The sequence below is a fragment of the Aulostomus chinensis genome, chromosome 23 (genome assembly GCF_037954235.1).
Source record: "Aulostomus chinensis isolate RoL2024-O1b breed Wild chromosome 23, RoL_Achi_v1.0, whole genome shotgun sequence".
Lineage (NCBI taxonomy): Eukaryota > Metazoa > Chordata > Actinopteri > Syngnathiformes > Aulostomidae > Aulostomus > Aulostomus chinensis.
The window spans coordinates 17,084,091-17,106,341 of NC_141342.1; the positions used below are offsets into that span (position 1 = coordinate 17,084,091).

At 43.1% G+C, this 22,251-nt stretch overlaps 3 protein-coding genes across 4 annotated transcripts in view; 1 reads left to right on the forward strand and 2 right to left on the reverse strand.

Annotated features, from left to right (window-relative positions):
* The window catches only part of msh2 (mutS homolog 2 (E. coli)), a 20,122-nt gene extending 3,582 nt beyond the window's left edge, over positions 1-16,540 (reverse strand). Inside the window, exons 1-13 of one of the 2 annotated variants that reach the window (XM_086196512.1) lie at positions 16,493-16,540; positions 13,959-14,085; positions 13,262-13,410; positions 12,133-12,417; positions 11,315-11,461; positions 9,419-9,568; positions 7,916-8,049; positions 7,116-7,315; positions 6,566-6,675; positions 6,302-6,425; positions 2,990-3,140; positions 1,967-2,064; positions 1,390-1,635 (exon numbers count right to left, since the gene is read on the reverse strand). In XM_086196512.1, the coding sequence (XP_086052638.1) occupies positions 1,390-1,635; positions 1,967-2,064; positions 2,990-3,140; positions 6,302-6,425; positions 6,566-6,675; positions 7,116-7,315; positions 7,916-8,049; positions 9,419-9,568; positions 11,315-11,461; positions 12,133-12,417; positions 13,262-13,410; positions 13,959-14,085; positions 16,493-16,525 (1,954 nt within the window). In that variant the 5' untranslated portion in view covers positions 16,526-16,540. Of the gene's footprint in view, positions 1-1,389; positions 1,636-1,966; positions 2,065-2,989; positions 3,141-6,301; positions 6,426-6,565; positions 6,676-7,115; positions 7,316-7,915; positions 8,050-9,418; positions 9,569-11,314; positions 11,462-12,132; positions 12,418-13,261; positions 13,411-13,958; positions 14,194-16,492 lie in introns of those variants that run through there. The other variant, XM_086196511.1, reaches the window with a different exon arrangement.
* gch2 (GTP cyclohydrolase 2) lies at positions 15,544-19,483 on the forward strand. Its single transcript, XM_086196521.1, has 6 exons — positions 15,544-16,118; positions 16,564-16,673; positions 16,928-16,983; positions 17,658-17,689; positions 17,790-17,874; positions 18,753-19,483. The coding sequence occupies exons 1-6, from the start codon at positions 15,587-15,589 to the stop codon at positions 18,880-18,882; spliced, it is 945 nt and encodes a 314-aa protein (XP_086052647.1). The 5' UTR covers positions 15,544-15,586; the 3' UTR covers positions 18,883-19,483.
* A 396-nt stretch (positions 19,484-19,879) lies between these two features.
* Positions 19,880-21,948, reverse strand: cript (cysteine-rich PDZ-binding protein). Its single transcript, XM_086196522.1, has 5 exons — positions 21,811-21,948; positions 21,488-21,553; positions 21,066-21,120; positions 20,735-20,838; positions 19,880-20,319 (listed from the first exon to the last, which is right to left on the reverse strand). Exons 1-5 carry the CDS (start codon positions 21,824-21,826, stop codon positions 20,255-20,257), a joined length of 306 nt encoding a protein of 101 aa, XP_086052648.1. The 5' UTR covers positions 21,827-21,948; the 3' UTR covers positions 19,880-20,254.
* Between the last annotated feature and the right edge of the window lie 303 nt (positions 21,949-22,251).

Here is a 22,251-nt window from a genome sequence, read left to right on the forward strand (position 1 = left end):
GAAGGAGGCTCATTGTTGTTGGTAAGACAACTGTGACTTCCAAACTCCAAATGATCCGCATTTAAGTGAGACAATCAGCTGAGTGTAAGACAACAGCCATGAACCTGTCAGCCGGATCAATTTCGGTTAATCTCCTCTGATCACATGACTTTTTTTATTATCGGTCAGTGGTTGTGACGTTAATGTAAACTGCTTTGACTCCTAGATGTAAACAATTAGACACGTCCGTCACAGAAAAGGCACATGAATAAAAAGCAATTTCATGCAGTTTTTCAAGGTTGCTCAACCACCAGGGTTTGAAATAAGGTTGACTGCTCTTTCCTCAATGTCCCCTTCAACAGACAGGACTGTCTTTTCCTCATTAGTTATGGTCACACGCACACCGACACTCCAGGGTCGTTTTGTTTGTGACCGGATCAGGGTGAGACTGGTCATAGCGACCCACCACAATGATCAACCCCACAAACATGAAAGTGAAACTTCACCCCCCCCCCCCCCCCAAAAAAAATGTTTTATGACTTTCGAGAACAGGTGTCAGGAGCTCAGGAGGACAGTTTCCCCTCCTGCATCACAGTCCATCACATCCATCCAGTCCCGCAGGACGAACAAGTATTTTGTACAAATAGTTTTCCTTGCAAGTACTTTAAACAGGTATCTCCCAACAAGATATTTTCTCCTCCTGCATCTCTTCTTTGTGATTCAAAAAGCGAGTCCAAACATGAATGCTCAGTAATCCACAGACATTTTGTGGGCCGGTTTTAGCTTCCTGTCGACATTGATCTTCCCATTACTGGGACCCTGCAGCACGATTAACTCGCTGTAATCAATGCCACTGCAGGCTAGCATTTCCCAGACAGGTTCAAGCTTTTATTCCTAGATGGTTGCTGGTGTGGTGCTGCTTGACCATTTTGTGTTGCTGCATGTTTGAGAAGCTACATTTTGAAAAAATGCCACCACACAAGAATGATCCTGCAGGCTGCCGTAGGTTTACCTGAAGGTGAGGTGACCCACTGGATCTTTGGTCGTCTAATTTTCAGTAAGTACAGTAAGTAAAACTGATTTACAGGACACCTTTTGCACATACAGCAAAAAGTCCTTTAAAGCAATAGATCAAAACACAAGATACACAAGAGAAGGATTTAAACATGACGAATGATCATTATTGAAAAAAAAAGAAAAAAAAAGCAGACTTAAATCATCGTTTCATTTCGTCAAATTAAAAGTTCTTCAAGGTGCAACCGATGCACTTCTGGTCTGGTGGTTTTCAAATCAGGGTGTTCTCTAAAAAAAACAAAAAAACTTCCTGCATCAGCTCTAATTACATCTGTGATATCTTAAATTCAAGAAGCTGCAATGGCAGAAAAACTACAGAATTCCAACTGTGTTTACCAGTTATAATATAGAAGCTCTTCTCTCCCTGGATGAAGGTGATATCATTGGGGATGAAGGCCGTGTCTGCGTCCGTCTCCATGCAGGGATGTCTGGCTTGCTGCAGCTCCATTCGCCTGCAGCCGTCGGCCAACAGACGAGGCCTGACGTATGGTACGGGGGCAGAGACGGACGCCACGGCAAAACTCACCACCGCGTCCAGCTGTGCTATCACGTCACTCAGGGTCTGGAGGGGGTCCACGTAACCTGGTGGTTCAAAGATTGAAACCCGTCAGACAGCAACAACGTCCGGCGGTAACTCCGGTTAGGATAAAACATGAATCAAACGCTCTTCAGTGAACTCTGATTTTTAAGTTCAAAATACAGTCAACTTCAGCTTTTTTGTTGTTGTTGTTGTTTTTTTTGGTTTAAAAAAAAAAAGCATTAAAATGTTGCACTACAGATTCTGAAAACCAGCGAAATTCTGAGGGATCAAGAGATCCTCACTTCCATGTAAGTCAAATATTGAAATTTCAGACCGTCGAAACAATGTCACGCTGCTGAGACACGGTGGTCAGCATGTGATCGGCTTCGCCACCTGAGGCAATGTTGATGATCTCCTTGACAATGGCGTTCTGGGCTTCCTCGTACTCCTCCCTGCTCCTGGTGTACTCCTCATTCAGAGAGCTCAGCTTGCTGTGAACACGTGGAAAGACACACAAGCAAAGAGCAGTCATCAGCTGAGAGGGCGGGAGGCTGACGGTGAAGCTGGGTAGCACCATGGCCCCTCTGACAGAGATAATATGAACTACCACAGTAAAACTGACCCCCCACCACTGACTTTCTGCTTTTTAACACAGAACCAAACATTGTTACGCTTCACTAGGGGTTGATTTATTATTTGTTGTTCTACATAAGGTAATACAATGTCCCCTTTTAAACCCGGCACTGAAATACAGTTTTTGTGATTGGACTGCAACAGTACTTGACCGCATTCATCTACACCTGGAATTAATAGCCAGCGTTCACATCCAAATCTCATTACAATCGCACTCAGACAAACATCATCATCTTCTCCTTTCTGCAGAAGTACTTCTGGGCGGCGAGCTATGTTGTCACCTGGTTTGTGCACCAATAAAAAAAAAAAAAAAGATTAAAAAAAAGATGGCAATCATCATCGAAGCTGCGCTGATGTAGGAACTAATGCTTCCTTTGCCAAGTGGAAGAAGTCATCTTTATCAATGTGAGTATCGATGAAAGCAGACCTAGCATTATGCTTTAATCTTAGCGGCTCGGGGCTCCACGTGGCAGGAAGAGTCCCGACTGTTGCCACGGAGATCTTCAGGCTTGAAGACTTAGTGTCAAACCAACGTCAATGTCGGCTTCAGAAAGTACGAACTCCCACCACCTCCTGCCACCGCGATGATGAGTACCACCCTGAGCGGTTTACACATCGATGAAGTACTTTGACTGAGAAAGTTATTGTATCCAGACCAAAGACGCTTTCTGATTTAGACTTTTGTTCAGCGACATCAGGCGTCTCTGAGGGGACGTGGTACCTCCACATACCGAGCCTGTGTGGAGATCCCCACCTCAAACAGAAAACTCAGAAGCTCCAGACCTGTTGGTGAAGCGCACGCCGTTCTTCTGAACATCCAGGGTGGTGAACTTCTTGTTGTTCCTCAGAGTTTTCTCCTCCTTACAGGTGACTCTCAGATAGAAACCCAGCATGGCGTTGGAGTCCAGCTTCACCGTCTTACCGGCATCCAGACCTGAAAGGGTTAACACTTGTCAGCGCAAACCCAAGTTCAAATAAGTAAAGGAGGATTTCAACATAACTTCAAATTATTTACAACAGCAGGAATTTCTTTTGTACTGACAAACAAAGCAGAATATTTATAGAGTTTGCAGGCTACGGTGTAGAAACCAAGCCTACAAAAGTTCGAAAAAATCCGTCACAACCGTTCTAAAATACAACCTGTACTTTTTCAAATTCTTGTTTACTCTTTTGTTTGTACAAAATGAGAATATCCATCACGAGCAATCAGCCAATGGAGCTTTTCTTGCTTGTATATGCAGACGACAACACATTTCTGTGTCGCTAGAAACACTGAGAAAACCACTTTATGACTGTAGGTACCTGTCACGGTGACCTTAACCCCACCAAAAACAAACAAAAAATTACATTGTTGAACAAATTGTGGCAAATTTGAAGAAAATTTCTGTAGGCGTTCCAGAAAAATGGCATTAACAAGCACAGAGCAAATACTGGCCACTGTGAGGTGACCTTTGACCGTTTTTCCATTTCATCCTTTGGTAACGGGGACGTTTGACCCAAATTAGAAATTTAAGGGAAAAAAAAAAAAAGCCTCTAGGTGTTCCTGAGATATCAGGTTAAATACAAACTGGTCATACGGACTGAAATGTTGCTTCCCGCCAGCGGCTTTTGCCGACACGTCGGGATTAATTAACTGACACATCCTGTTCCGCGTGTAGATCCAGCGCTTCAAACTTTGACTTGCATCGGCGAGGAAATGCACTAAGGGCTGACAGTCCAAGCGAAACAGGTGGCCACGCGCGTGACAGAGAGGTAGCATCTGTCCGACGGGAGGGAGATAAAAGATTGGCGACAGGATGGCCTGAGGTTGTCTCTGGTAGCAACAGAAGCACGGGACAGAGCGTGTCATCACAACGCCGTCACACTTACAGCAGTCGACTGTTACCAAACCGTATTGCGAAGGATGCTCGTAGGGATGCTTGTGACGGTCGTGTGTAACTTCCAGAAAAAGTAAAGCAGCTCGAGGGTATTTTAACAATCATGCTGGTGCTGGAATGCAGGCAGAGATCATTTGACAAAGAGACTCAGAGGAATTTTCTGTGACCAGAGGGATGACGGCAGCACACTTTAATGTCAAATTGTTGAGATAAAAGGCAAAGCGAATATGTGCAGAGGGAAAACAATAAGGGGCTCAATTCAGCAAACCACAGCGAACCGCTTAAAGAACGTTCTTCAGAAAGAAAAAAAAAAGTATTACCCCATAGTTGAGGTCTCGGAGTTAGAAAGCTAAAAATCTACAGCATCACACAGTCCGAGCAGTGTGCTGATCCAGTGAGAGGGGCCGAGGGCGGGACGGTCGACACGGTTCTGATGCCAGACGAATGAGAACGTTTACGAAAGGCTCGCTAACCTTTTTTCTACAGCGATTTCCACTTAGCTTTCATAATTCAAGGGGTCACTCACTACTGTTTTGTGAACTGTTAAGACTTTTTGAGGGCAAAAATTACATTTATATTAATATTGTTCAGGATAAATGTCCCTTGAACACAACAACAGTCGATTGGGACACCAGGCGTGACCACTCGGGATATTTTTGAGGTTTTTTTGTTGTTGTTGTTGTTTTTGGCTGTCTGCTGTTTAGAAAGTTTGTGAAAAGCATATTAACACAATTAACTTCATGAACATAAAATACCATAACCACTAACATATTTTGCAGTTCTGTAATTGGATCGTTTCTGGGTGTTGATACTTGGAGCTGCAGGGCCGGGAGCGATCAGTCTGAGGATGATTGTTCGCATGGTGCGACATTGCAGACGGGGGCAAGATCCTAATAATTGGTTGGGTGAGAGAATGTTAAGCTGACAGTGAAAAGGAAGGTCTGCACAGGCGGCAGCTTTTTAATGATTATTTATAAGAACCGGAAAAGATCAAGCAGTAACAAAGGAACGTGTTGACGTTCAGTTCTACTGAATAAACCTAAAGCAGGAAATAACTTATCTGCTTTTCAAATATTTATTTCACAAACACACTCTCGTGTCAATGATCCTGGATGTTTTGTGATCAACCTCATATCGTCTCCATCGCTCGCTGACTCATTTGCGGCAGACCACCACATCAGCAAGGTTGACCGCCACGCGTGAAATCGTGTTTCTTTGTAGAGCTGAAAGAAGCGTATTGATTCGCTCAACCGTGCTCTCTCTCTCTCTCACACACTCACACACACACACACACAAAACTGCCTGATAGATATGGAAAGAAGATCAGGCTAAAGCAGCGATTACAGTTACAGCCACTGATTGTGTTGGCAGTATCAAACCAACATGTGATATGAGCAGACACTCCACTCTGTCTGTGGACTTACTGGGCTCTAACACAAAAGAACAATAATAATAATTAATTCATAATGCCAATAGAGCATGAGCGCCTAAAAAAAAAAAATGCATAAAGATGCAACAAAATATACTGTTGACAAACAACAATAGGGTTAATTATAATGTGCATTCATGACAAAATAATTCCCCTAAGGTGGATTCGTAAATCAGGGACATGCGATTTCTTGCTGTCATGTTTAAAACTCAGTCGGCCCATTTTTTGTTTTTTTTAAGCAGAAGTTTATGTGACATTTACAAAAAGTCCTTTATTTCTAAAGCATTTGGAAAAGTTCTCAAATATCATACTGAATCATTTCCTCATACGACAGAAACAGATGAGGAGCCAACAGATCTTAACCCTCCCCCATCATTTGTATGTGTCTAGCCGATCTAAACAGATATCTGGGCTCCATTAGTTTGTCTTGTCATCATAAAGCCTATCTCATTGTAGCAAAGTGCCATGTTATCGCCTCACCTTGGGCAGATGCTTTAGTTTAGTAAGAGGTCTGTAGTTCTCTGGGCAGGAAGTGAAGCAACATTCACGATCAGTTTGTAGTAATTTTTGTCCCTAAGTTTGGCAGCGGTGAGCACAGACGAGGAGGACTCCAGCTGGGACGGACTCCTTCTGTAACTCTTGATGTTTTATGGAATGAATCCTTTTATTTGACAACTGCTTCATTTCCCTAAAAGGATGAGTCAAAAACTTTCCATCCTGCGAGAATGGAAAAGGACAGTCTGTCTGTGTGTGTGTGTGTGTGTGTGTGTGTGCGCGTGTTGAAATCACCTAATTCCCTTGCTGCACTGTTCAACACCGCCTGCATGCTCTTTTCCAGTGTGTCCATCTTATCTCTCAGCTCGCTCAACGCCGGATCAAATGATGCCTTTACCAGGAACTCATGGTGTTCAATCTTTCACACACATACACACACACACACACACACACACACACACACACAAGATCAATCATAAAAGCATGCACAAGAGATGAATAGAATGCGTGTAACAACAATCTAGTCCAGATGGAGACAAATACAAAGTAGAAGAAGACCTGGTTCATGTCCAGAGTGGTCTCTATCATCTCCTGGTACTTGGCAAAGTCAGTCTGCAGGTCTCTTAGAGGGGAGAGGAAAACTGCCTCCAACAGAACCCCGTAGCTACCTGCAAAACACACACACACACACACACACACACACACACACACACACACACACACACACAGTGTGAATGTTGATTTTGGTCTTCAGAATAACCTCATGAGGGTGAGAGCACAACATCATCTGCGTGTGCGTGCGTGAGTGTGAGTGTGTGTTCTTGTGCTTGCTACATATTGAGGACTAGACTACGTATTTAACCAACAAAGTGAGGACATTTTTGGAAAGTGAGGACATTTTAGCCGGTCCTCACGACTTCAAAGGGCCGTTTCAAGGTCAAGACTTGATTTTAGGGTCGAGGTTAGAGTCAGTTGAGATGGTTAGGTTTAGGGTGAGGGGCTTGAGGGAATGGATTATGTCAATGAAAGTCCTCACAAAGACATAAGTCCAAGGAGGTGTGTGTGTGTGTGTGTGTGTGTGTGTGTGTGTGTGTGTGTGTGTGTACACCTGAGTATTTCTCCAGGGCTGTGATGAGGGGAGGGATCTGGGTCACAGCCTGGTAGACGCGGTAACAGTCCTGCAAGGTGGCAGTGTGACGGTGGAACTTCTTGGCCAGGCGATGAAGGTCAGGAAATCGCCTCAACAAGTCCTCCTGACACGTCTGTCGCAGCTCGGAGTCACACACAAAGCTCTCCACCAGGTCCAGCCTCCGCACAAAAATCAGATTTAAATGCATCCTCTGAATTAGTCTTCAGCAGATCTGATCACAAAGGTAGTAGTTGAACACATATTTAGAAGAATTTTACTATCAACAAACATAATACGTGAAAAAAGTGTGTAAGCACTTCTTATAGCAGAGAACGGCGAAGCTGCTGTCCCGGAAAGTAGTGCAAAAATCAGCCAAACTCCAGGAGGAAGGCTGGGGCTTTTATTTTTGCAAAAATTCCCAGTCCGCAGTTTCACTGCAAAATGTTGGGAAAAAGTTGCATTTTCTTCTCCGATGCGGGAGTCGCCATTTTGTAGAGGTGACGTCAATTCTGTGGCGCTAATCTACGCCACACTACGTGCCAGTTCCTGCAAGTTTACCGCCAAAAAAATAAAAAAAAATAAAAATTCAACCATGCAAGTTTGGTCACAATCTATTTTAGAAAAGCCACCAAAAAAAAACAATATTTGACAACAACAATCACACACACATTAGAAAAAACAAACCCCAGCGAATCGGGAAGGGACCAGTTGATGTTTAGAGCTAAACATTTGCTGGCTACGATCAAACACAACAAGACACACGTGGAAACACTGGTTACCTCTCCTCTATTTTGCTTTTGTCCATGAGCGGCTGTTTGATCCACTGGCTGACGAGCCTCTGACCCTGAGGTGTGCGGCACTTGTTCAGCAGACCTGCCAATGAATGAGCTCCACTGGTGTCATCAGGGGAACCCTGAAGTACAACAAGTGCCCAACATATCAATGTTTCATTCCCAAAAAAGAAAAAACAAATCATTCATAAATACAACTACAAAAGACAACAAATATCAGCTATGATCGTGTACAGGGGGTTCCCGACTGCATTGCAATATCAAGAACAGGGCAGATACTGTGTGTATGTGAGGTGACAGTGAAATCTGACCCCCAGGACTCCAGAGACATCACATTAAGAATGGAACAATCAGACGTATCTCGGTGCTGAGGCAGACGTATTAGGGGTGCTCTTTCTTTTTGAGGGTAAACAATGGTTTTAACAAATGGGCTAACAGGTGATCCGTCTCGGTCCGAACAGGAAGTCCTGAGTAGCCGAACCAGAAGACGACTTTTTATTCACCTGTCAAGTCTGGATATTTATTTTGCCGGACCTTTGTCCCTTAAGCATTGGTTTCTTTACTGTGAAAATGAGTTCAAGATACTCAAATGAGCTCCACTGGGATGCACAGAAATGGAAGATTGGCATCATAATGCTATTGTGTCAATACGGATCTAAGCCTGAGAAGTGCCTGGCTGAATTGGCCAGCACCTATAGGACGGTTCTGACAGAAACAATGGGCCACATATGAGCAAGGTAACCTAAGACAGTGGTCTGATAGTGCAGGATGAGCACGGACGTACTTCTCTGAGGTCGTAGCAGACACCTCAAATCCAGGATTAACACCAATACCAACATTAATATTCAACTTCTAGGACAGGGCTCCTCCTTACCGCTAGTCCGCTACAGCTAGCTGCAGTGGCTAATGCACTTTTCTTTTTCATTTTAAACAAACTGTCATTTACGTCCTCTATTTGTAGGATTTGAGTATCAGGCAAAACAAGAGTGTGTTAAAGGTGAGAATCTCCCAAAAATGACGACGACAGTCTACAGTTAGACATGACATCAAACATTTCAAGGGCACAGATGAATGTTATGTGGGAACCTGACTGATGACCCAAGCCAAGATGGTGCAGGCGAGTGCGTTTTGTACCCCCCCCCCCCCCCCCAAGGTTGGTCTACCCGACAAACCCCGGGATCACAATTCAAAATAGCTGTTCTTGTGAACATGTCAAAAGTATGATGTTTTTAGCACTTTCATGTCAAATTTTGTCACATTAAGTCCATTGTAGTGTTCATAATTTATCTGCAGCTGTGTTACTACGCCGTTTGGGCTCACAAAACGCAGTGTAGAGAGTTGCTATCAACTGCTACAGCAAACAGCAGCGACGTTATTGTTAACTCTGCGACCGGAATACTGTCAATTCGGATGTGACGCCGCCATTCCCAGTTCCAAAGTAAACCGAACACGGAATTAGCAGCAGAGAGACGGGAGCTCCAGTCCACTGACCTGGAAGAGGTTAAGCGCCCTGACAGCAGCGTTGTCCAGCCTCATGTACTGGCCCAGGTCCAACGTGGTCAGACTGAAGGAGTTGAAGTTGGACTCGTCAGAGAGGAGTTCAAGGTACCGAACCACTGCAGCCAAGCATGACATGGCCACCTGTGAATCAAACACATGCATGTATGTACACACACACACACACACACACACACACACACACACACACACACACAAGTACAACACAAAGAGGTCATGCCAGAGCAGGGGTCACCAACACGGTGCCCGCGGGCACCAGGTCGCCCCCCAAGGACCACATGAGTCGCCTGCAGGCCTTTTCTAAAAATAGCACAACTCACTAGTGAGCTGCGTCTAACATTTTATTTTATTCTATTGCTATTCTTTTTCAATCACACTTGCGTTTATATAGATTTTAAAAAATGACAATATCTTAAAAATATGTTCATTACATGTGAACTTTAGATAAGTTTAGGTGAACTCTGACCTACTCGAGTTCAAAGGTCAGTATTGTGCGCGTGACAAAACCGGTGCTAGTGGAGAGTAAGCTAGCAGGCGCAGCGCAGATGGACACAGAATCTTCTTACCCCAAAAACATGGCAGAAAAAAGAAAGAAAACTTATCACTTTCACAACAGATGGGAGGAGGAGTTCTCCTTTACAACTGTGAAAGAAACCTGCGTGTCTCATTTTCGGGGCGAGTGTGGCGACGTCAAAGCGGCACAATGTGGAGAGACACTTAACTACGTGTCGTAAAAGCTACCATGCTAACTACCCACCGGGAAGCGCACGACGTGAGCTTAAGGCGGCTTTGGGTAAGCAACAGTCTTTTTTTTTCACGAGGCCGGCGAAAAAGTCACAAAAAGCAACCGAAGCCTCGTTTAGAGCTGCACATTTTCTGATCAAGCAGAAGAAGGCCTTTTCAGACGGAGTTGTTGTCAAAGAAGCAATGGTGATAATCGCTAACACTGTACTTCAAGGCAAGAAAACTGGAACCGATCTAATCCCCACCCTCTCCAAAGTCCGTCATCAGTTCAAAAAGCGAACCGATTTCTTTAAAAAAAATATGTAATTCAATTTTTCTTTAACATTACGTGACACCTAGGGTGATCACGCCTAGGGTTCTCCGTGTTTGTTGTTGAAGATATATTAAAATTGTAAAATTCATTGTTAGCCGTCTTTATTCATTAACTGTTTCTTTTACATGTATTTTTGAAACAATAATTACGCAAGTTAATCAGGTATGACACATGACATAATTGATAAACATGGTGCAACACAGTTCATGATTTGTTAAAAGGGTTTGTCAGTGGCGAGTGAAAATGGGACGTTTTTCCTATGAAATACGCAGTGACGTAAGTGATCATCTGCAAATTTAACAATGACCGAGATTAATAAAGTGCTGAATATTGATATCCGTTTCCCACCTTTTGTCATTGTTGATGATTTTTGTGACAAATCATTCACGTGATCAGTGTCTTCACATAGATGAGTGTCATTGATCACTATTAATAGTGTATAACAAAAGGCAAACTGAGCAAATTTGTTATTTCAGGAGAGCCTTTCAAATTGGTACCCATGAAGTAGCTCTCAGTTTCAAAAAGGTTGGTGACCCCTGTGCTAGAGTATCATTTTGTGAGAAGTTCTCACATCAGGTACAAGAACTGGAGGGTAAGAAGACAGCCGTAACTGAGCTCATGGTGTTCTTCAGCGAGTATCAAGCTACCAAAGATTTTTAAATGAATGTCCTATTTAGTTACGGTTATTTCTTTCGCAAGTTTAGATCCAGCTGAATGCTTCTTTTGTGTTGCTACAGACTGTCTACCTTCACGAGTATCTTTACTGATGTCACTTGATCTGTTCTATTGTCAGACGGGAATCTTTCGTGTACCTGTTTGTCCAACTCAGGGAGGGTGTTGCTGGACACCGTGTCCCCTCTCTTGGCTCGTAGCAGCCTGTTGAGATCCTGCACCGTGTCCTTGCTGCTGAAATCTGCTCTCTTCCTGTCAGAGACCAGCACGCCGCCGCGCTGTACCACCTGCACGGACGCACAACATCGGAGTATATTTACTAAAGGTGACCAACTCTCTCTGTGCTGTTAAACCAGGATGAGTGCATGCTGTATTATATAACATTAAAAAAAAAGCACCTGCAGAATACCAGGCACGCACGGCCATATTTAACCATAAATACTTTATCATTCTGTGAAACTGAGACCACAATTCAGCGTATAAATACATGATTCAAGATTTTAGTCTTGTATAGAAATATGGATATGGATGATTAATTGTCTTATGGTATATAGATGGGCGCAGAAACACAGCTGGGTTCCGTTATCGTCGTAGTCACGGTTATGGTGACGTACCATCAGTCACCCCCAAGCGCTGAAGATTGAACCCCGACATTGTGAGCTCATAACTTTCCAGGAATATTTCCAAAGTCATATCTTGAGTTTGCAGCTTGTTTTGAAGCTATGAGACAATTAAGACAGTGTCAAACAAGTTGTCCGTTAATTATTTGGTGGAGGATTTGTGGGTGCGGTCGAATGGTCGCCTGACTCCCGGTTCTGTGAGCCAGGTGGTGCGGGTGGGTGCAGGTATTAACTGGTCACACAGGTTAATTCTATTCACTATAGTCTGTGTGAATCATTGTGTGGGAGCGCGCCGCACGAAAACAACATTTCAACAAGATAAACCAAATTCCACAAACCTCTCGAAGTTTATTGCCATCAGCGTTGCCGTCACCCTGAGCTAAGAGACACTCTTTGGGGCTAATTTGGACCAGCAGGGATTCCAGGTTGGAGTAGATCTCGTTGTCTGGAAACTCACAAACTCCCATCGTCCTCTGCGCGGCGTCCACATAGCCCACCCCCACTACGCGCTGCCCGTCAGCTCCTGAAGCAAAGCGCACGGCTACAACTCCCGCGCAGCCTTCTGCACCGGTTCCACCGCCAAACAGGATCTCCTCGAACTGGGTCAGGTTTCCAGGAGAAGCCTGAGTTTGGAGGGAATAACAGAGACAGGAGGAACTGACACTGGTGAACATGTCTGCACGTCTCGTGTCCCTGTGACGATGTCACATGCTTTGAGCGTGTGTGTTTAAAACTAAACTTTTTTGCACATTTAGCAAAAAATAAATAAACAAATCAAGAAACTTATTATAATTTGCAAATCGACATAAAAAAAAGGATGTTGCCAATTGTGAAATTCCAGGCTGATATCGGTGCCCATGTTCAATAAAATAATTTTGACAAGAACTGAAACCGACAGCAATGTTTTTTGTTTGCTGATTGTATGGTGTGTTTTATTTGTTCATCGTGTCCCCTTCATGTGCCAAGGGGGGGGGGGGGATCATAAGCATCTTCATTCATGTAAGTCTCTTCGTTGGTCATCACACCATCTCTGAGGACACGTGAAATCCTTCCTGTTTCTGCAACACCGACAGATAAACTCTGGTCATTGCCACCTGCGAAGGCGCTCTGATCCGCCCACACATCGGTGCAAAAAGACATCAAACCTCGCCGGAATTCAGGGGATCTTGTCGATACCAGGCGGATTGGAAGCTTAACAGAAGCAAAATGATTTCTGAGAAATCTTCTCCATCTTTAAAGAATATTAGATGAGTCGTTCCAGTGAACGTTCTGTTGTGCAAGTGAACTCGTTTTGCAGGAAAGGGTACTGGTAGGTAAGAAATTTTAACATGGCTGTCAAAAACGAGCGTCACAATGATTAGTTTACTTGGAGGAACGTAGAAAACCTCAGTAGTTGATGGAGTCACATTCATTGCCACGTCAAGAGATGTCTGACGAACCCCGAAATACATCAAAACAAAGAGCAACCTTGTACTCGACCCTCCAGTCGTGCTCCTTGCTGCTCTTGCCGTGGTTCCTGTACACCTCCACCCTGTACTGCCTCACCAGCAGCAGGTCTTTGACGAAGGCCTCAAAGTTCAGCTTGCTGAGGACAACACTCTCCAGCTTGCTGCTCCCTGCAGACAGTTTTATAGGCTATTTCACTTTCCCTTGTGTTAAAAATCAAATATTCACAATAAACACGTTGCAGCCTAGATTCAATGTATAAACAGAAGTTAAAACAGCGACACAAATGGGGCGTGTCAAAGGGCAGCATGGAGTCAATTCCCTTCAGGTGCACTCATGCTGCAAAGGTGAGGGGCAATCATGGATCTGAGTCTCTAGGGTTTATGAAGTTATTTTATTAATAGTGCAAACAGCGTTACAGTACTGCATTACTATTGCATATCTAAGTCCTGCATTTACAAATATTTATCTATCGTATTACTGTAATGGGGCACGAGAAGTACACACCAAGATCTCACTGCTAACAGCGATTCAAAAAATGTGTGGAATAACCTCACGTCGGAAGCTAGCAGACTCCTCAGTAGCTAGCTAACGTCAACGTCACTGAATTAGCCGACAGTTAACGTCTTATTATTGACAAAGTCTACGGTGTACAGTCAGCGGGAGACGAGCCATTTAGCAGGCTAAGGTCTGAGCCAAGCTAAGCAGGCTAAGTTACCTGAGCCCAAATGCTTGATGACTCCATTCGTCTTGAAAACCTCCTTCGCCGCGAATATGGCGTCTTTTCCGTGAACGGTATAGTAGTCGTTCCGGTCGAATATCCTGAAGGTAGTGTCCGGTTTCTCCTGCATGGAGAAGAAAAAGTTTAAAAAGCCATGTTCGGACGCGCTGTCCATGGACAGGTTCTGTTTGGGTTGCACCGCCATGCTGGAATCTCCCGCCAGTGGCGTGGGGAAACAGGAAATTACGTAGCATCGTGTGTTGCCGTGGGAGAAAAAAAAATCTGAGACGAAATCCTGTGGAAGACCACTTCCGCCAGGAATCTCAATATTATAAAAATTGATCAGAAAATAATTGAATTTAAATTCTGTACGGAAGCCGTGAAAGGCCGTTCAGGCGTTTGTTTTTTTATGCCGTTATCTTGGGTTGATTTGTTTAATGACATCCTGTTACCATGAAACAGCTATGTAAAAAAAAAAAGCAAATATTTTTGTAATAATCATTTTTTTATTTTGACGTTCAAAAGTTCGGATTATAAAATAAAAAGTTGAGAATGTGATATTGAAGCAGACATAAAATATCAGATTTTTTAAAAATATCTAAAATTTCGAGACAAAAGTACAATTTATGAGATTAACCCTGAATAAATAATAATATACAAAGTCATAACAATGAAATTAAAAGTCAAAATGAATTGATATAAAGTCAAAGTTATGACTCAGAGCTGGGAAGAAGATTTTATCCTTATAAATGATATGACAAAATATATATATAAAAATTTAAAATCATTCTCAAACATTAAAGTTAAAATAAAAACAAAAGAAAACCCAACACAGTGTATAATTACACAATTGTTCAAAATTAATCACGCAGATCTTGCACATAATTACTACACATCTCAATGGAAAAGAACAATTTTTGAAATGTCAAATCAAATCAAAAGCCTTTATTGTCACTGCATAGCATGCCAGGCTTAGGGCGCAGAGGTGGCAGTTACCTTGTTGCAGTGTAATATATTTCCCATCAGCACTTTCCAATAACATGTTAGAGGTGAGAAGGGCCCAATGTCAGAAGATATAGGGAGACACAAGATGTTGAAACCATGAATAGGGGCTGGCTAGACTCCACCTCTCCACGTCTGGTGCAACATAATGGGAGCTCAGTCGCAATGAAACGTGATATATAAACTTGCAAAATTTTAGGGGTATGAAAAAAAACAGGTTTTATACTTTGCCAAGTGGATGTCACTGGACTTTTTTTCTTAAAATATCTCCACTTCCTTCTCTTTATTTTGACTCTGTTGCCCTCTAATCCTCCTCTCCCCCAATTTCTGGCCCTAACAGCCTTCCACACATTTGGTAGAATTCCTTAAGCACATGTGTATCTTGTTTCTATTTTGGAGGGCTTCTGCGTGACTTAAAGATTCCACACAGGAGTGACGTTGAATGAAAGTTAGCTTTAAAAAAAAAGGAAGATAATGGGCTGAGGAGAGGAAAAGGGAAAAAAAAAAAAAGATGTCAGCTCCACGTGAAGTCATGCGTGAGAGAGGCGACCGTGTTTCTGTTTGACCCCCAATCCCAGTGAATGGAGGCGAGTGATTATACCGTGTGCGTCAAGTGATAACGGATGCAGAAAATTCGGTTGTATGCGCTACTTCTTGGGGTGGGGTGTGTGTGTGTGTGTGTGTGTGTGTGTGTGTGTGTGTGTGTGTGTGTGTGTGTGTGTGTGTGCGCGCGCACACTGAACTTCTGTTTTGACACATCTCAGTGCAGCGCCTTTAAAAATGCCGTGCGCATCGGGAGCAGCTGCAGACCCGCCGGTTTCTCCCTCGCAACCTCAGGCCTCAACCTCAAGCGCACCGACATGAACGGCCACTGCAACGGAGAGTTCAAGGACCCCGTGGAGGAGTTCCACTGCAACAACAACTTCAGCGACCTCATCATCGACGCCAAGAAGTCGGTCGCGGTGCTCCGCAAACACGAGAAATCCCGCAAAGAAGCGGAGGACAAGTGCCGCTTACCCGCGCTGGAAGCCGCGTACACCAGCATCCTGCGGGAGCTCGGGGAGGACGCGGACCGGCAGGGGCTGCTGCGCACACCTCTGCGCGCCGCCAAGGCCATGCAGTTCCTGACCAAGGGCTACCATGAGACGGTGGACGGTGAGTCAACAGACGCCACTGCGGCGATCCCACTGGAGGAGGATGCTTTTATTACACTGACTTTATCTGTTTAACCTAACGGCCGTGAGATCCAGGTCACTCTTAAATTCCCGTATGTTACAAATGTTATAAACCCTGGAAGCGTCGTCTTTAAGTCCCGAGTTTGTGGTGTTATTTGGCTGAATAGTTAAATATGTGCCCCCCCCCCCCAACACATAATGTGGTGAAGTTAAATATTCCACAATGTTATTTCTATCAATGCAATTACAGACCAAAATGTCCGTGTAGACTTGTGGAGCTTGTGGTTGTAATACTTACATATAATAATCACAATTTTCCTGTAAAAACTTTGAATTCTTTTCAATCAAACTCACCTGGCCTCTTTTTTTTTTTGCACAATCTTGCATTTCCCCTTTCAGTTAAAGTGAATTTACCTCTTTCCCAGACATTTTAAACAACGCCATATTTGACGAAGACCACGATGAGATGGTGATTGTGAAGGACATTGACATGTTTTCCCTGTGCGAGCATCACCTGGTACCCTTTTTTGGCAAGGTGTGTACGTGTGCATGTGGTGTGTACACTAAGAAGGGAGTTTTAAGGTGTCATTGGGCTAAAAAAGAAATAAAAATAGACATAAATAGCGGACTTGAGTTGTAGCATTTCTGCAAGCTCATGCTCATGTTCCTGCGCCTGCGCATGTGTGTGCTTAGTTATCTGTAAGTTTACTACTGAAGTACTGCTAATGTTTACTGGCCTTTATTCTGATTGGGTGACCTCTGCTCTATCTGGCTGGCATCTCATTCCAGGTTCACATCGGGTATATTCCTAACAAAAAAGTGGTGGGACTGAGCAAGCTGGCAAGGTAACAAAGCACACACACTATACTCTGTCACTGTGGCTGTATGTTTCTAGTGTTACTGCCGGGTGGCTGCGTTCTTCTGTTGTCTTAGTGCATTGACCTGGAGGCTTAGAGTCTAAGCCCGCTGGCCATCATCTAGTCCCCCTCATCAAGCACACTCACAGACACAAGCATAAACTCTATCCGCTCTCAAGCCATGAGAAAATCCCTACGGACCTGTGGGAATCACCAGTTATTATCACAGCCTCTCTGTCTGACCTCTCTCCCCTTCCTAAAATATCGCACCATTTCTGAAAGCCAGAACAAAAGCAGTCACTGAGTTTTCAGAGAAGCTTTGTCGTCGAACCTTGCGCGACACATTCAGAGCGTTCTGTAGCGTGAATCGCAGTTTGAGGGACTAATGCCAGCCTGTCAGACCTGATACGAAGTCCTTATCATTCTAGTTTGGTTACTGTATTTATGTACAGCAGGGCAAAGCCAAGTAACAGAAGCTGTGTGTGTGTGTGTGTGTGTGTTGGTGGGGGGGGGGGGGGTATGTCATGTTTCTTAGACTGAGAAATAAAGGTTTCAGTGAAAACTCACTGACAATTTTGTAATTCAATAAGCTTATCAATGTGTTTTTTTTAAAGATATGATAAGTTGTGAAAAGATTACCCGTTATTATGCTTTATTGACAGGATTGTGGAGATCTTCAGTCGAAGGCTTCAAGGTGAGTGAGGAAATAACATAGCACATCATCACAGCACTCGTCTTCAGGAAGTCGTTCAAAATCTTGTGTATCGTGCATCCAATCTTGTGTTTTCTCTCAGTTCAAGAGCGTCTTACCAAGCAGATTGCCATGGGAATATCCGAGGCTCTGCAGCCTAAAGGTGTAGCTGTGGTTATTGAGGCAGCGTGAGTACACAACACACACGCACACACACACACACACACACACACACATCATCATCATTACAGATGACTTTGGGAAATATCCTTTTTTTTTTCCTTTTTCTTTTTTTGCCATCCTCCCCAGACCCAGAAGGGGTACAAGAAGGTAGATACCCTTCCCTCTCATGGAGCTGAGACCCATAGAGACCAGCTGACTGCTAGTTAGCTGAGAACAATGAATGGTAGCGGATGGGCAAGTTAGCATACCTGTCTTGCCTGTTCAGCCTCCAAATCTGTAGCTCCTCCTCTGTGTTTTCTGGTTCAAACGGATCTGGATCAGGTTTCAGGTTTGTCCAGAAGCCATTCCCCTTTATCCTGTCTGATGAAGTCGGCCGGATAGGCAGTAGCTGTAGCTCTTCTTGTCATCAACAAATCCTTCGTTGGCTTCAGTTACAAGAGGACTTTTGAGGCGCTGCGTCCAATCATTGCACCCAGTCAGGAAAGTGGTTGCAATTATCTGTCTGGATAAAATTAAAATGTCCCGTTTAAAAAATAAATAAATAAAAAAAATTCCAGAGCAAATTTGATGTACAACTCATTTTTATTAATGTACGCAAACATGTTGGGGTTTGCTAACCTGCCTGTCCACTACCATTCATTGTGCTAAGCTAACTAGCAGTCAGTCTCTGTGGGTCTCAGCTTCCTCACACAGGAGTGTATCTTCTTGTCTGACTCTGGGGAGGATGGCAAATTAGTGCCATTCTTAAAAATTTCGTTTTTTCATGAACAAAATTTGAAGAGATTCTTGAAAACGTGTTTCTTCAGGTGAATCCTCGAAGTAGCTAAAATTCTCTGTGTGTGTGTGTGTGTGTGTGTGTGTGTGTGTGTGCGTGTGTTTGCAGGCACATGTGCATGGTCATGCGTGGCGTCCAGAAAATGAACAGCCGCACAGTGACGAGCACCATGTTGGGAGTTTACCTAAAAGATCCTAAGACCCGGGAGGAGTTCCTCACACTTTCACAGCACATCTAACCAGCATCGCTCATCATTCACTCCCAAACCTCTGTACACAGCAGCACAAGCCAAAGTCTGGAATTACAGTGGATTAACAAACACGTTTAGTAGAAATCTCAAATAGGACACAAAGTTGTTGGATGCCGGATGCAAGCCAATTCTAGTGCTCACCTCAGTACAATGAAAGCTTGGAAGACTACCGCTGAAACCCACACATTCAGTGTCACTATGAAAACAACAGGAAATACACACTCTCAGTGCCTTTGGGAGATATTTTATAGTCTATCATGGCAAATTTGTCCTGTAAGAAATGTGAGTGCAATGTTGTAATGTGATATCTTTAATGGGAATTTTATTGTTGCTCCCCCCCCCCCCCAAAAATGCGACTGTTAGTCACTGCCTTGCTTTATTATTGTATTTAGTATCCACAGACTGTAATAATTTAACCATCATTTGTCTTTATATCTAAATCTTTGTCATACATGAGCTTTTTAAGATACAAATCACATATTATTTCTGTATTCCAAAAAGTAGAACTGGTGTTCGTACCGACGAGCCTTATGGTTTCAACATGTATTTTTAAGTTTTACCTAAATAAAATCACACAAACATTATTGAAGATGTCATACCTCACTTGTAAATGTCCCTAGTTACTCACAGCCCTGATGATAATGGTTTGTGCAGAGTTTGCACGCAATTCATCAATAATCAGGCATAAAAACAAGTATGTACACGTGTGGTTGAAGGCCAGGGGGGGAATGCATGGCCTTCAGTATCATGGGAGAAGCCAGACTGATGGTAAACTTCAACCAATCGCTGACAGCAGAGTCAGGGGTGGGGGTGGGGTGGGGGTCATCAGACGCAGCACTGCAGCGTGCAGCTCCTGAATATGATTACGAGACAGTAAACCAATTATTTCAGGGATACGGGACAAATAAGGATACTTTGTGCGCAAGAACCTGAAATTATACTTCCGCCTTTGGGCACAAGTTCGAAATAATTGTGGCAAACATCCTCATGTTCAATGCTTTAATTCACTCAAAGTTGCAACACTTCATATATTACAAACACAAATCCATTATTTAAAAAAAAAAAAGGAAGGAAAATCTATAAACTAAATTATGATGCAGAATCTTAAAAGCCCCAGTTTAAGAAACAAGTGATATTTGGAGTTAACAGTGCTTGCCTGTGTATGGTCACTTTGATCCAGTGACGCTGTAATATTAAGAGGACACAGCCGTCTCCAATTGCTCTCTTTCACTCAAGCGTGAAGAGGAACAGTGAAATAATGATCTCAGGGCATTATGGGAAAACACCAAAATGGTGAAAAGATGACAAACATACACTTGGCACCCGTCTTCACATCGGGTCTTGGTTCAGAATCGATGAGTCACACGGATGTCTGCTTGTAGTTCTTGGTGTCCAAAACCTTCTTTCCACACATGGCACAGATACCTGGAAGGACAAAATAATGTGTGACCCAATGAAAACATGGACAGTACAGAAAACTGGGAATGTCTTTGTTTGTTTTCTTTTTAATAATAAAAAAAAGACTCTCGGTCAGAACAGAAGCAAACATCTCAGGTTGCCTCTTTTCTTCTACAGAATGAAAAGAATAAATAATATTCACTTGCAACCCCTAGATGATGAAGATGTTAGAGAAAAGGCCATGCAGACAATAGGATTCTTCCATCTTTATTAAAGTATGAATAATGACACTGAGGTTTTTTATTCAGCTTAATGGTATACTAGTAAGATAATATAAAATCATCTCATAGTAACCCAGCCGTAGCACGCCACACACAGAGCAATGTGAGGTCATTCGGACTTTGTGTCACCACAATAATGCCGGAGGAGACAGAGAGCTTACCCTTCTTGTAAGCACAGCCCTGGCAATAATGTGATCCAGACTGATGAACGGAACTCTTGCAGATCCGACAGGTAGCAAAGCCTGTCTTGCTGTAAGGGTCAAACCTGAGAGGAAGATACACGACAGGGTTCAAATCTACAGATGCACCGATAAGTTGAACAGCCATTAATACACAAGCGCGCCAAATGTCAGTTTCAACATTCTGGAGTAGATTTACAAAAACTACTTTTGTTTGACCTCTTCTAGGTAAAACAGGTCCAGCTATGAGGATGTTTCCATGCAGATTTATGGGCAAAAGGAAATAACAAGATGTAGATGTCAAGACACTCACCTGGCTTTCTTAGAAGTCAGCATCTTATTTTCATTTAGCTTTCGCCCTCCGCTCTCTGAGACAAACATGCAGAAGAAACACCACCGGTTGTAAAGATCTGATGGACATTAATCTCTCGAAACAGATTTGGCGAAGCAGGGGTGGATTTTGGGACAGGAAGAGTTCGAGCCATAGTTTGCATTATCTGGTAGCAATTTAGCTTTGTTGATGAACTGCATCTTTTTGGACCACTTTCAAAAGTCATTCCTGAAGTACTTTATGTTTCTACTTCACGTCCTGCGTGGCTGAAATGCATGTCATTTTCTCCAGCTTTTCCCCTCTTTCCTATACAAGATAGAGTCATCAAAGAAGATAGGAAGCGTCTATCACTGTATCATCTCAATAGCTTCCCGCAGTTTTCGACACAGACAACCTAAACTCACCTGTAGTATTCCTAGCACCATCCTTCCAGGTGTCAGGGGTGATGACTTTACCAAGCTTCTTCTCGCCTAAAACGACAAATAACAAAAATGTTAAAAAAAAAAAAAAAAAAAAAAAGGGAAAGTCATATTATGTTTTGATTATATGCTGTTTGAGATGCGATGTTCATAAACGAATACAACGATGTCAGTGTGGTCAACGCTAGCAGGCACAGCTAACAGCAGCTAGCATCCGACGAAATTCCAGCTTTCATGAATATGAAATAAAACGAATAAACGTGACAATTAAAAGGAAGAGTCGCATTTGAAAGTAACCGTAAACTTACATTTTTCGCACACCATCGTTGGTCCTTTGTCGCGGTGACCGAGGCCTTCAGTCGGTTGATCAAAATAAAACAGGGATGCTAGCTAAATGCTAGCTGGCTATGTTTGTAAACTTCCGGTCCTCGCTTGCGCTTGCTCCCTGGTTTTCATAATAAGATGTAAGAAACGCGAATAAAACGTGTTTTAAGTAGCATTTTATGAATTAATAATAAAACAACGTATTTATGTAATTGGAGTTGTGTTATAAGAAGACGGACTCAACAATAATACATCATTACGAATCTGAAGGATTCTATTCATTTTAATTGGAAGGTTTAGACTTAGAAACTTGGGGCAGACCTAAAACCTTGTTTATTTGGTAATTTATTTAAAAGGGTTTTATATCTCGGTTATTCTGTAATTACCGCGTGAACACTTTGATGTGCTGTGTATTCTGCATGGAG

Bases quoted from the DNA above. Each gene is read 5' to 3' on its own strand.
- cript (XM_086196522.1), bottom strand. The intron at 21,121-21,487 runs GTGAGTTTAGGT...TGTTTGTCTCAG, and splicing joins TGGTGCTAGGAATACTACAG to AGAGCGGAGGGCGAAAGCTA. The intron at 20,839-21,065 runs GTGAGTGTCTTG...TCTTCCTCTCAG, and splicing joins CTGACTTCTAAGAAAGCCAG to GTTTGACCCTTACAGCAAGA.
- gch2 (XM_086196521.1), top strand. From the start codon at position 15,587: ATGCAGAAAATTCGGTTGTATGCGCTACTTCTTGGGGTGGGGTGTGTG. The intron at 17,690-17,789 runs GTGAGTGAGGAA...GTTTTCTCTCAG, and splicing joins CTTCAGTCGAAGGCTTCAAG to TTCAAGAGCGTCTTACCAAG. The intron at 17,875-18,752 runs GTGAGTACACAA...GTGTGTTTGCAG, and splicing joins GCTGTGGTTATTGAGGCAGC to GCACATGTGCATGGTCATGC.